The sequence below is a fragment of the Falco cherrug genome, chromosome 4 (assembly GCF_023634085.1).
Source record: "Falco cherrug isolate bFalChe1 chromosome 4, bFalChe1.pri, whole genome shotgun sequence".
NCBI lineage: Eukaryota > Metazoa > Chordata > Aves > Falconiformes > Falconidae > Falco > Falco cherrug.
The window spans coordinates 16129053-16142453 of NC_073700.1; the positions used below are offsets into that span (position 1 = coordinate 16129053).

The 13401-nt window shown below is 48.2% G+C and overlaps 1 protein-coding gene across 2 annotated transcripts in view; it reads left to right on the top strand.

The window, feature by feature from the left end:
- SYNPR (synaptoporin) overlaps positions 1 to 13401 on the top strand; it is a 109904-nt gene that overhangs the window by 57869 nt on the left and 38634 nt on the right. Inside the window, exon 1 of one of the 2 annotated variants that reach the window (XM_005432554.4) lies at positions 6197 to 6368. The exons of the other annotated variant lie outside the window; for it this stretch is intronic. Within the exon in view, the coding sequence (XP_005432611.1) occupies positions 6345 to 6368 (24 nt within the window). The 5' untranslated portion in view covers positions 6197 to 6344. Of the gene's footprint in view, positions 1 to 6196; positions 6369 to 13401 lie in introns of those variants that run through there. 2 annotated transcript variants of the gene reach the window in all.

Genomic DNA, 13401 nt, shown 5'->3' on the forward strand with positions numbered 1-13401 from the left:
CTAACCACAGGAGTTACTCCAAATCATTTAAAATTACGGTAAAAATGAGATGTTATAAATCAAGCACTCTTTTGCCTGCCTGATGCTGTGTTGTGCCATACATAGATAACGGGAGGGAGGGAGGGAAGTGCTGTAGTACATCAGTCTGGTTGCCAGGTGCTCGCTGCCGTCGCCTCCCTTGTTGGGATGGGACCCGATGTGGTGATCCGGTCTTGGGCTTTGCTCCCACCTTGGGCTCCGTGCTGGGGTGGCAGCGTGAGTGGGGACAGGTATTTGTTGGCTGGAAAAGAGCTAGGCTTTTACTGATTCAGGCAGGAATCTGCACGATCCCTCAGGTCTGTGGGGCATCTTTTCCCAATCTTTGCTGCTCCTCTGCAGCCCCTGGTGCTGTGATGTGCTGGGTCTGTACGGGCGGCACGTATCCCTGTCATTCTCATCCCAAGGGATGCTTACTTGTCAGCTGCCCTCCTTTCAAGCACGGTCCTTTTTTTTGTGTCTAGACAGCAGTAGATTTTCTCTCATGCCATAAAAACTGTAATTACTTTATCAACTGTGTATTTCCAAACTTGCAGGGTAAAACTTGATGAGCCAGCAAATGTGTGGCATTTCAGTTGCTTGTGATCATAGCTTGAAAGCGCTATGCAGCACAAAGGAAAGAGCTCTCAGGTTTGCTCTCACCGTCGAAAGCTCAGGATGGGATATTTGCTTGGAGGCTAAAAGTATTCTTCCTCTTGCTCTCCTTTACTTTATAATACAAAAGAGCCAGGTATGATAAATGATATCCTGGTCCTGAGGCTGTGAAGGGGATTGAATATGAGGTTGTGTGTTTTGCAGCTCCGGTGCCTGGTGGGATCTTGGACACGTGCAATAAAGAAGCTCTGCAGCAGCACACCTGACCTCGCAGCAGAGTATGACTCTTACTTTTCCTCTGCCATAGCAGTAACATCACAGTTCAACTTTACACTCATGTTTTAGTTTTAATACACTCTGGAGGTGCCCAGAGCAATTAGCACGGCAGAGGCCACCTCCAGGTATGCTGCTACCTCATTTGCTTCCACTTGTCGACAGAAATACGCTGTGCTTTTGGCAGATGCAAATGTTCCAGATGGTACCGGGAAAAGTGTAAATGAAAGATTTGATTCCAGCTTTTCCTCACTTTAATAAAATTGTGTTCATCTCTCTGGTAGAGCCTTTTTTTTTTTTTAGGGGGTTTTAAAAATGCTTCCCTCCTCCTTTCTCCTACCCCTAACTCTGAGTTTGTGACCTTCAGGTTGTCCCTGTGTCATTCAAAGGTGTGCTGCTGGGCATTGCAGTCTGCCATCCGATGCACGTCATTCTGGTGCTGAGATCATAGTCTGTAAAACCTGGATATAATCCATTAATCAGGGTGTCCAACTGCCTCTGTGGTGGGGCCAGTTGCCAGGTTTGAGGCAGGTGGACAAGGCAGCGAGCAGTTCATGTCTTCTCAACACCCAGGTATGCCCTGGTGTGGCACAGACCTTTGGTGCATGCTGAAACAAATATGCTCTGGGTTCCCACCACCCCCAGCATAACTGCAGCAGGGGCAGCATGTGGCTCAAAACACTCAGTGCTGCTCTTGGGCTTTGCCTACTGCTCAGGTAGGTAATGTCTTTCTCCTGCAAAGCCATGGTGGAAGAGCAGAGGGGCTGAAAGGAGTCACCCTCTGGGGGTGGTCCATCCCATGGGGTGCTACCTGGAGCTGAATTTGGCTTGGAAGGATGAGGGAGAGGAGAGCTGACATCTCCCCCATTAACTCCATCTGGAATGGTGTGTGTGCTTCCAATCGTGTGCTGTGCTGATGCTCATGCAGTGCCCGAGTCACCACCCTGCATTAGCTTATTCCAGCATGTTTCCTTGTTACAAAATTAGATCCATTTTGCAAATTATTGCTGCACTAGTAATTGAATTGAAGGGTATTTTTTTGTTGTTTTTCTTTTTTCACTGGAGTAAATCAGGAATAAGTCAACAGAATCAAGCCCTTAGTGCTTTCAGCAACATGCTCATTTAAATTGGATGCAAGAGGGTGTCTGTGTTTACATTTGGCCTGCCAAGAATCTCTGTTTCAGAAACTGGCTTACATAATATGTCAAAATTGGTTTACTCATTAGCATTGCAAACTGCGTGAAACAAGCCACAGATTGATAAACTCGCAGCAATATTTGCATCCAGAGCCGAATGGCACAGGGGGAGGGGAGGTTCATTAGGAAACGTTCCATTTCCACAAGGAAAACAAATGGTTTCCAGTTATATATCTCAGACTTCGTTAATTTTCTGTCTTCCCAAATTTAAATAAAGATTGAGAGGGAAATGTGAAAATCTCTGTTGGCAAACAGGCAGCACATCTTAGTATTTCCTGGGCTGGTGGGTTATTTGTAGCAGCAACTCTGGGCTGGCCAATTCTCCTTGCCCCAGCCGGGGCTGCAGCCCCTCTGCCAAGCTCCAACCTGCTCACACAGCCGCTGCTGCCTTGATTGATGTTTTCTCTACAGAACAGGTGGGATGGAGGCTCTGATATTACTCATTAGCTCTTCCAAATGTGGAGTGGGCACATGCGTAGTAGCGTGGTCAAAGGGCCTGTGGTGGTGCTGCCTGCTCCTGCCTTCGCCTGGGCAGGGAAGCCTGGGTGTGATGCAGCCTGGGGCAGAGCTGAGGGCCATAATGCTGAAAAAACTCTAGCTTAGGTCCTCCATGGTGAGACCAGTAAAACTTCATCTCTACCATGCAGTGGGTGATTTTATAGGCATCTGTAAATCTGCTCACATGTGCAAGCATGGACAGGGTTCCTGGGGTAATATAAGCAGATGCGTTAAGAGTAAAGCAACACAGCAATGAGAGGGTCTCAATGTAACTAGTGCTTTTGGGCTCCCTCTGTGGGGGCTTTAGGTACCCTGTGGTGGGCTGGGTGCTGTGGGAAGAGACAGCAAAGCGCAGTGGGGAGCCAGAAGAGTGGCCCCGTCTCCTGCCATCCTTGTGCAGATGCCTCCCATGGCTGCTACTGTACTCGGGGAGACGTCTTTTCCCCAGGCTGCAGCCCTCTCTGGTACTGGTGTCCCTGCATCCCTTTTAGCTCTGTTGGCCATGAACCTCATAGAGGCAGGGATTAAACCTCTTCAGCCCTGAGTGATGTGGCAAAGCTGGCGGTAATCTGCTGGATGTGTACAGCTTTTCAGTAGTATCTAAAGGAGTTTGGGGCTTAAATCCTGTGAAGCTTTTTAGTTTGCTTTGAAACTCCCAACTTAAAAATCAAAAGTGGAAGGCTCTGATACAGCATAGAGAGCAACATGGTATAACAGCGCTGGCATCATCAGCAGCTGTCTTTATGCTTGGTGATGCTGAGTGCCCCGTTCAGTATTTCAGATGAATTTTTTGAAAAAGAATCTAATAAAGCTGAAGAGAGCACCAGCCTGCAGTGCTGCAGGGTCTGCTGCAGCCCGGTAAGTGGTCTGCCTTGTGAGCAAACACCGACACATCTGCTTTCAGCAACGTTAGGCTTGATCCACAGCATTCATGTTTTGTCGCTGGTTCAGGAATAAAAGCAGGCTTTGATCTCCTTATGTCACGTAGTCCGTGTTGCAGCGTTGTTTGAAGGAGCTGTGCAACAGGACAGGTCATCGCCTGCTGCAACCCATCGTGCTCTGGCTAAAACTGCATCCTCACCCCCACGTCCTGCACAGGTGCCCAAGTGGGCACACATTTTAGAAGGCTGAGACAAAGCAGCTCCCAGGGGCACCTCTGCAAAACTATTTTAATGCATGTTTTTCAAAGTTTTCAGGAGAGTTTAGTGAGTTTCAGTAACAGCAGTTGTTAGCTGTGGGAAGGGAAAATAAAATTATCTCACTGGAAAATGAAAATGAGAGGTGTTTGCATTTCACTTGCTGTCACACCTTGCAGCAAGAGGCTGGTCACCATGAGATACAGCAAGTTTCAGTGCCAGCTGGAGAGCTGAATGCAATGAAGAAGGCCAGGAGCAATGAGATGTGTCAGCTGGGGAGTTCAGGCAGGCTGAACATCCTCCTGCCATTCTCAGCCAAATGTGTGGGAGAAACCCAGGCACCCGCAGGCTGGAGAAGAGCTCTCCCAGGGCTATGGGAGAGCCAGCAGTAACCCCTGTGCTGATGCAGTGGGTGGCAAGTTTTGTGTCGTCCTCAGGCACCTTTGCCCATTGCTGGCTTTTGATTCATGTTTGTCTTCGGGTCTGTGTTACTCCTTCAAAATCTCCTCCATACCTTGTCTGGGCTGCTCTGTCTTTTCTAGAGCTGGCAAGGAAGGAGTGAGATGTGTAAGCCCTGTCCTCGGGGAGGAAGGTGTGTTGGCCAACACTAACTAACACTAACGAGGCAAATGCTGAGACATTATGTGTCCCACATGCAGGCTGCATGGTGGGAGCGTGGCTGCAGAGTGCGGTTCCTGTGTGGGTAAGGCAACAAAAAGAAATGCTGCTCACGGTGCAGTGGGAGGCAGATGCTGCCCAGCTTTGCAGACCAGAGGTGCTGAGTTTAATCTGTGTGGCTGGGACTTGGGCAGCATGCACAGTAGCCGACAAATGCTTTCCCATACTTTAAAATGCACCAAGCAGCAGAGCAGTGCTTCAGCCCGGAGAACTCTCTCAGCACCACGATGTCTCCTCATTACAGTATCAGCCAGCATCAGGCTGTATCTGTTGGAAACACGGGGTCACATCATCAGCAGTGACATCTGTCAGCATGGCAGTGCAGCTTCTGCTCGTGGGGAAGGGGCCTTGAGGATCAGCACTCATGAAGGGCTGCTGGAGCATCCTGTGTGTCTGGATTGTACTAGAAGTGCCAGCCCCAAACAGATAAATTGAATTATCAGACAAATTCAGTCTCCTTGGTTTTGTCTTCAGGATTTTCCCTGTGAATTCCAGCTCTTCTTGCTCAGCCTAAATCCAAAGCCGCTGGGGAAAAGCAATTGTGCTCCAATTTTGCTGCGTAGAGAGCTGTTGTCACCCAGCAGGTGTTTCTGTATACCAGCGTGTAACTTCTGTCTCCAAATAAAACAGAAAGTTCACCTTGTGTCTCATCCGTTGTCACATGTATTTGGAAATATTTGATGCAGCGTGTAGAAAAGAGGGCAAAACAGCGATAAACCCAAGGCTGATAAATAAATAGCATAGAGCGTGATTCACAGCCTGGGTAACAGCAAGCAGTGCCTGGCAGAGTGGGGCTGGTGGATCCATTTTATGTTTTTAATGTGCTGAAGTCCTGAACACAGAGTGGAGAGGTGGGACAAGCCTGAAACCCCCCTTGTGAGGAGGTTTGCAGTGGAACGGCGTGGGGTTTGTGTCTTTGTGTGGCTGCTGGGGGGAGCAAATGTGGCATCTTTGCACAGAGGTGGCAGGCACTTGCCAGGGATGTGTCCCGTTCCCAAGCAGGTGCCTGTATGTCGGAGGCAATGAGCTTACCTCCTGCTGCCTTCTCCTCCTCCTCCTCCCCACACACACAGGGAACAGCAAAGGGTTTGTGTGGGTGGATTAATAGCACAGAAATTTTCCCTTTTGGCGCAAGGGAACCTGTGGTTTCCCATAGGTTTTCTTTGATACACAAAAGGGGGTGAAAGCTCCGGTTCCTGGAGGACACTTTGGAGGTCTAGTCTTGTGTGAGCACAGGAGGAGCTCAGTGCCCATTAAAGTGTGGGAGACCTGAGGGGTCTTTTCCCCTGTTTGGGTGGGCTCCTTGCAGTAGCTTTCTAAGATGCAGTGAAAGGCATCTCAAAGTAGAGTCCAAAAAACCCCCCAAACCCAGCAACGAAGAAGCACTGCTCCAATGGCAGTTTGTAAGCATCAGAGCTTTGGAGGATCTTTAAGCTTAGTGCAACTTTAGCCCAGAATTGTGAACTGTTTCTCTCCTGTAGAGCACGCACAAGGACTCAAAGTGATGCTGCGTTAGCAGTGGGGAGGAAGGGGCTGCATCTCCCAGCCCACTGTGGTGGTACCTGCACACAAAGCAGCCAGCCTCTCACCGAGGGGAAAGTATTCACTTTCTCTACTTAGGCTGTGTGTAGTCATTGTCTAATAATATGAGCATTTTGCCATGTCTCTGCAAATAAGGCTGAGGCTGCTGCCTGATTGGTATATCATCTCACTTTCTCTCGGCATTGATTTTCTTGCTCTCCTTATTTGCTTCATAAAAAGCGAGGCAAGGAGCTGGTGCTTGCTTGCTCCTTCTCCCTCCCTCCCTCCTTCCCTCCCTCCCTCCCTCTCTCTCTCTCTCCTGTGAGAAGCTTTTGGGAGCCTTTATTTTTAGTATGAGACAAACCTTGCTTTATTTCAGGAGACGCAAGTTGGATTATAAATTCTTTTGTAAATGTGTATGGTGATATTTGCTCCGGTAAGTTATGTGCATCTCTGTTTATTTGTGTAACTGTACTGTCTGGGGGAGAAGTGGGGTTTTACAGGAATTGTGAAGCTCACAGAATTGTTTTTAGGTTTGGTTTCTTTGTACTCTCATGCTGAGCCCAACTGTTCCATGGGTTTTAGATAGATTGAAATATTTTCAGTTTGTATTTTGCTTTGCAGAGGAGAGTGCCTGCTTTGAAAACTTGTTTTGCACTTCATTTTACAGCAGAAACGCGGACAGCGAGGATTAAAGGGAAAGGGAATTCTGATTTATTGTGCTCCTTCTGGCATTTTAAATCAAAGAGGCCTCAAAAATAATGCAACAATATTTGATATTTTAAAAAAAAAACAGTAAGAGATACTTAATAATGATCAAGCTGAAGTATGAATATCTGCCTGCATATTACCTTAGAAAGATCAATCTGAAGTGTAGCAGGTTGGCAGCAACATGCTCCTCATCAAAATGTATTCATGAAATAAAGAAAATCTTTAAATTAATTAAGAAAATAGCTTGCTTTCGGAGTGTAACATCATAAATACAGGTCAATAGGCTGTTGCTCTGACTTTCTGTTCCCTGCCTCTGCTTTGTAGAGCTTAGCAGCCTCATTCCTCAGCTCTTGGCTAACTTGGAGCCCTCTTCGTTACCTGTAAATAACAGCGAGGTGCAGTTATTTATCTCTCCCCATCATAGCTCCTGGTGTGCTTTCCAGGGAGTGCAAGACAGTGATCGTAGTAGCACAGCTGTGGAAAACAAGATGTATAGCTGTCATACTTACAGACTGCATAATAAATATTTGAATTTGCAGCATTATATTGATTAATTTATTGGCACTTCGATTCTTTCATACTTGAATCGTGTCCATGGGAGTCAGTCGCTTTGGCGTTTCAGAAGTCGTTAAAAACTCCAGCTGCAGCACAAGCTGGAGCTGCTGTGAGAACATGCTTAAGTATCTACCTGCTCAGAAAATCAACGTATTAGACCCAGAATAATCTGCCTACTCTCATGATACCGGGGCATGCTAATAGATATACGAAGTGTACTTTAATAAGACGTTAGAAGGCTGTAAATGAGTTTATTAAACCCACAGGAGAAGGTAAAGATGTTGTGTCTGGAAGTCCAAGCTAAACTCCTCCGGAGAGAAATTTCAGATTGGCAATAACTGCTTAGTCATTTTAAGCTGCTTTTGAACCAATTTAATTGTTCTTGTTTTTTCAAAACTGAATAGTTGCACTTGCCTTCTCACCTGCCTGAGGAGCAGCTGATGGGAATGTTTTGTGGTGTGTCCCTCTGCAGTGGGCTCACGAGCTGTGTTGGGGGCTGTGCCCTGGTTGCCCAAGCCGGGGCTGGGCAGGAGCTGGTGCTGGCGTGCAGCATCCCACGGCAGCCAGCCGGGCGTGGGGCATTGCACAGGCGAGCCCGTGCACTCGGCTCCTGAAAACGTAGTTAACAGGCACTCGGTTCAGTGGATTTTTGGCTTTTGCATGATTGCTGTTTCATAAAGACCATATATATATATATGTATTTATTCCAGCTGCATAACTTGAATGTATGTGCTTGGCACGGTGTTGGAAAACATGGTGCGTAAAATGTGTTACGTACCACAGTGTCAGAGAACAAGGTACGTAACAATAATTGTCTTTTTCACAGTCATTTAACTTCTCAGGTGTGGAGGGCATGCGTGTCTGAGCAGTGCACATCTCACACACTTTCTAAGCATAACCCTGCTTCCCTGAGGACAGCATTAAGCATTTCTAACTTTGCCAAGCCTTGCTGTCTGGCTCAGTGCAATGTCCTCCAGGTGAGCAGAAGGATGGTGATCAAAGAGCACACTTGGATGACCCTGGAGGGGAAGGAGCTGTGTAGCATGAACAGAGGAGCATGATTCCTGCTTCCTACCCTGCAGAACTGAAGGCCTGGGGGGGTTGTGCCATGTAATTCACCAGAGCAGAGGTGCCAGACCGCCCTGAAAGCTGGGCTGCAGTTCATTAAGGAAGCCAGTTGAGCTCATCTTAACAGCTTTGGAGCAGGAAATGTCACCAGGGCTGGTTGGTTTGACTGCAGGCAGGGGGACGGCTCACCCCTGTCCCGGAAGGCAGGTCGCCAGTGGCCAGGGGAGTGTGAGGCACAAGGTGAATAATGTGGTTAAGCCCATCACTGCAAGACTTTCCCTTGGCAGAGGAGCTTGTGGCTGAGCAGAAAGGATCCCTTCAGCCCTACATGATGTCTGTACAGGATGCGACTGAGACAAACTCAGGAGGATGGGAGAGCTTGCCCTGCTCCTCATGTTACACACAGAGAAGTCTTCAGTGCTCATGGTTTTCCATCTGTTGCCTTTTACCCATCCTAGCATTGCAGTGCGTGGTGCTCCTTCAGCTCTGGATACCTGGTGGTAGCAGATCTAGGGGCAGCTTCTCCCCAGTCCAGTACCCCAGACCACCGCTTGCCTCTGGGACCTGGGAGCAGCCTCCATCACCTCCCCAGCAGCATGACATCCTCTCTGCAAGATGACCTCAGGTTGATGTGCCGCCAGGGCTTGGTGCAGCTGCAGGGACAGGTTCACAGCATGGTGCTTCACAAACTCTGGGGCTGAAAATGGGAGAGTTGTGCCAGCGGGATGGAGGAGTCACTGACCTTTTCTAGCAGGTGCATCAGGCTTTGAAAGGAGTTTGAAGCATTATTTTAGGGGTGTATGGATCCTGGGGAGCTTCTTTTCCTTTGAGTCCTGTCTCCTTCGCTGCTCCTCTAGCAGCTCAAACAGTTCCTAGAAAAATTCCTTAAACTCATAAAAAATTGATTTCTTAAATATCTGGCTCCTCCTGAATGCCAAATACTTTTTTTTAGCCAAGTCCTTGGAAGACTTAATGAGTACTTTCCTCACCTCTGTTGATCCTGTTCAGATCGATAGGCTCTCTACAGGGGGAAAGGTGTTAGTGTTGATGCTGGACAGTAGCTACCTGTCACTGCTGGTGATGGCAGGTGGTGTTTTATTCTTCATGTCACTCTTGATTAGGAGATCCTGTACAATTATATGACCTTTTTTTTTTCAGGCAATATTTCCTTGTACCTAGGGTGGCAGATGGCAACTTGACCTAGAGTTTGGGTGGTTTTCCTGATTTTGCCTTTGGGCTCTCTTTCTCTAGGCAAGCTGAGCACAAGTTGTTTCAATAGTAGCGTGGTACACCCGTGTAAGTACAACGTGTTTGTGTGTGGTGGGCTGGGGGCTCAGCCCAGCTAGTCTGAGCAGAACTGGGGTCCACGGACCCTACCTGAGCTCTGCCTATGTGGGTACCACCATGGGATGCAGGCGTGTGGGAAGGCATGAGGAGAGCTGTAGACTGGGGAGATAAGAGCCACATCCCGTTTCGGTGCATCGCTCCTGCTTCACCTGGAACTGCCATGGGCAGCCTGGTGTAGGATGAAGTGATGAAGCTGCTGCCTGCCCGCACAGCACACACGTGTCCGTACAGGACGCAAGGTTGCTGGAGAGCCCAGGCAAGCCCAAAGGAGAGGTGCAGCTCCTCACCAGCCGTGCGGTGGCATAGCATCAGCCCTGCAGAGGTTGGAAGGGCCCATCAGAGTGTCTGGGCTGGGGGCATATGCTGCTGCCCAGGCTCACAGGGTCAGCAGGAGCAGAACTGCGGAGCGCTTGCTCAGTTTTTATTTAATTCAGTGTCCAGCACAGATGGAGGGTCCGACTCTGCCTGTCCTTAGTCTGCAAATGTAGTTGTTGCCCTTCACTCAAAGGCTGCTCGGAGCCCTTGAGCCTGCGGTGAAAATCCTCATAAGTGAGCTCTGGGGCCAGAGACGTGAGGGTGCTGTGAAACTGCTCAGCCTTCCTCCCCTGTTGTATACAACCTCTTATTTTGGAGGGGAAAAGGAAGGAAAGGAAAATGAGAAAGATATGCTGCACCCTTCTGTACAGCTGGGGGGAGAGGCAGGTGATCAGCATGGGGTGCTGTGTCTGCAATGCCGTGCCTCTCCTCTCCTCTCCCAACCGCCGGGTGCCGGGGCTGTCCGTCTGTCCGTCCATCCATCCATCCGTGCCGCGGGCTGTCCGGGTGGAAGGGCTCTGTGCCACCCCAACGGCTGCACAGCGGCTCATCTGTCACTTAAACGTCCCCGGTGCTGTGGCAAAGCAAATATGCTGCAGCAGGCTGGAAAGCTGTAAACATATGGGCACTAACAACAGATTAAGTGAGTGATTTAGTCTAAGGGGCTTGGTAGATTACCATAAAATGTATCTTAATTAGAAAAGCAATCAAACTTGCACAGAGTCAATGAGGATGAAACATCCGTGTTGGCAGCAGTGAGTGCTCTGTCCCCCTCACCAGGGGATGGGGATGGCAATAGCGATGGATGTATCTCATGTCCACTTTGGGGGGTTTGCTGTGGTTTATTCAATCCGGCTATGGGTGGAGGGTGCCCTCCTGCTGAATTATTTGTTCTTTGACCCATGGGACCATCCTGGGAGCTGCTCAGAATGAGACTGATGGTGAACTTGGACTCCTTTAACACCATTAACAAACCAGAAACTGCTGAAGGTGAAAGAACAGAGCATTTGCACATTTTTCTTAAAACTGTGTGCAATTACCCAAAGATATATTTGAGTGTTTGCCATGTATAGCACAGCTAGTCCCAGATAAAGGATTGGGGCTTCTAAGTGCTACCATAACACAAATAATTAATAAGTCTATCTCCCTCGCTGCGTCCTCATCTTTTTAGTGAGCATGTCCAGAATTAGCTTTTACCTGACTCTGAATTTACAGCATGTTCAATTGCTTTTTTTTTATTCTGCTTGTGTTTTCTTTTCTGCCTTATTTTATTGGCCCTGGTTTTATTCCACAGGCCTGAATCTACAGATAAAAAAAGCTAGATAATCATCTCCAGCAGTGCAGATATAAAGATTGCAACAGCCAAAAACATATTGATGCATTATTGGTTTTGTCCAAATGCCTACTTTTTTCTGAGGTCTGGGAGGATTTGAAGTACATTGGGAAGCGACACAGAAGATGTGCAGCAGCTGCTAGCAGCTGAGAGAAAGGAAAGGACGCCTGGTTATTTCAGAATTAAGTATTTTGAGCCACGGAGGAAACGGAGAACATTCAGGCAAAGTTTTTGCCAAGTTTTTTTTTTTGTTATCTTTTTTTGTGTTTAGAAGCAGGTATGGCTGCAGATTTCAGGGAACAAGAATGAAAGGGTGTGAAAAGAAAAAGAGACAGGCAAGAAGTGTGGAGGAGCACAGTAAGGGGGAGGATGGAGAGGAAACAGGACAACTTAAGCTGTCCAGATGAAGTGTGTCAAGAGCTAGTGAGATAAGGAATATTTTATTTCAATTTAAGGACACTGTTTTTATCATTTCCTAAAAACATTTGTGTTTAGGTGTTGCTTTTTATGATTAAATGTGGGATGGAGAGCACTGATATCTCCGGGGACAGAGTATAAGAGGAGTGGCGAAAAAAAAGAGGGAAGAGAGGTTTTAATTTTAAAAATGCTCAGAATGTTCCCTGTGAATTCCCAGAGCTCAGCAAAGCAAACGTTCATTTATAGCCCATCATTTTAATTATTAGAAAAGAAATTATTTTTACCATGTGGGCTGATAGTTAGCCAGGAGCAAATTCTTCTTCCAGCCTTTTTCACAGAGGCGAGTGCTGAGGTCAGAGCCAGCTTCAGTGGAATTTTCCACCCAAAACTGGTTTGAGATGAGCCAACAGGTCCCGTGTTTGGGTCCCATCTCCACGGATGCCAGGCAGAGCTCTGGGATGGATGGCTCAAGCCATCCTCCATCGTAAAAGGTGCCATGGTGAGGCTGGATCTGGAGCAAGAAGGGGACACCTGTGATGGTCAGATGGATGAAGGATACCCCTAATGAGCCTCCATGGCCAGGGCTGTATGGTCTCTGGAGGGCTTTGCAGACACACTGCCTGGAAAACCAGCTGTGCTTTTCCAAAAGCAGATCCTTGGTTCCCAGTGGTCCTGCTCATACAGGTATTATGGGATGGAAAAAAAAGAAAAAAATGGTCAGACCTCATCTGAAAGAGTGCAGCTGGGTATGTAATAAGGGATTGGAGGCCCCATTGCTTAGCAATTTGAAAGCACTTTCAAATCCTCATGGGAAAAAGCTGTTGCACTAGATTATTAATCCCAAGGGCTTTGCAGATTCCTTGCCAAGCTAAATAATTTTCGCCCATTTCCTTAAATCTGCTTGAGAAAGGAGACAGACCCGAATGCAGGCATGCATGCGTGTGGGGTGGGCGGGTGGAGAGGCAGCAGATGACACCACATAGCTACACAGCAGCACGGGGAGCTGAGGAAGCTGCTAATGGCCTCTGATGAGCACAGACGTGATAATAATGAGGTTAATGCCCTTTCATTCACCCAGAAACATCTTCGAGAACGTATAATCCCTGCTAGTCAATGGGCAATCATTAGCTTATAAATAATACAGCATGATTGAAGGACAGCAGCCTTTCCTGTAATAATCATTTTCAGTTGGTGCTGACCCCGGGACGGCTTTCTTGCAGCCCCCATGCTGTGCCGCGCCGGGGGACCGAGCTGACGGAGCATTTTCTGGTCAGAGGAGTGCTCCCCACCTCTCATTTCTGTGTGCATCTGTCACCAGAGCAGGAAAATGCTCCACCGGAGCCCAGGTCTACCAGGTGGTGCTGGGAAAGAGGAGCTGAAGCTAATAGGGAAGAGCAAAAACGCAAACTGGGTATGGAAGCAGTTACAGCAGCCATCAGGCGGTGTTGCTGGGGTGCCTGGGGGTGATGCTGGGAGAGCTGGGGCTGGGCTCCTGGGCTGGGAGAGGTGCCTTGTCACAGCCCCAGCCCAGGGCAGATGCACATTGCGTACAACACTGCTTTTGCCAGCTGGGTTTGCTGTCCCCTGCCATCCAGCACTGTGGCCGGGGAGGTGTTGTGTAATCTTGGTTGTCCTTGAGCCCCTGAGGCCATATCCACCATCAGGGATTCAGTGACATTAAGTTCGGGGGCACTTTCCGTTCGCTGAGTGCTTCCCACATGTG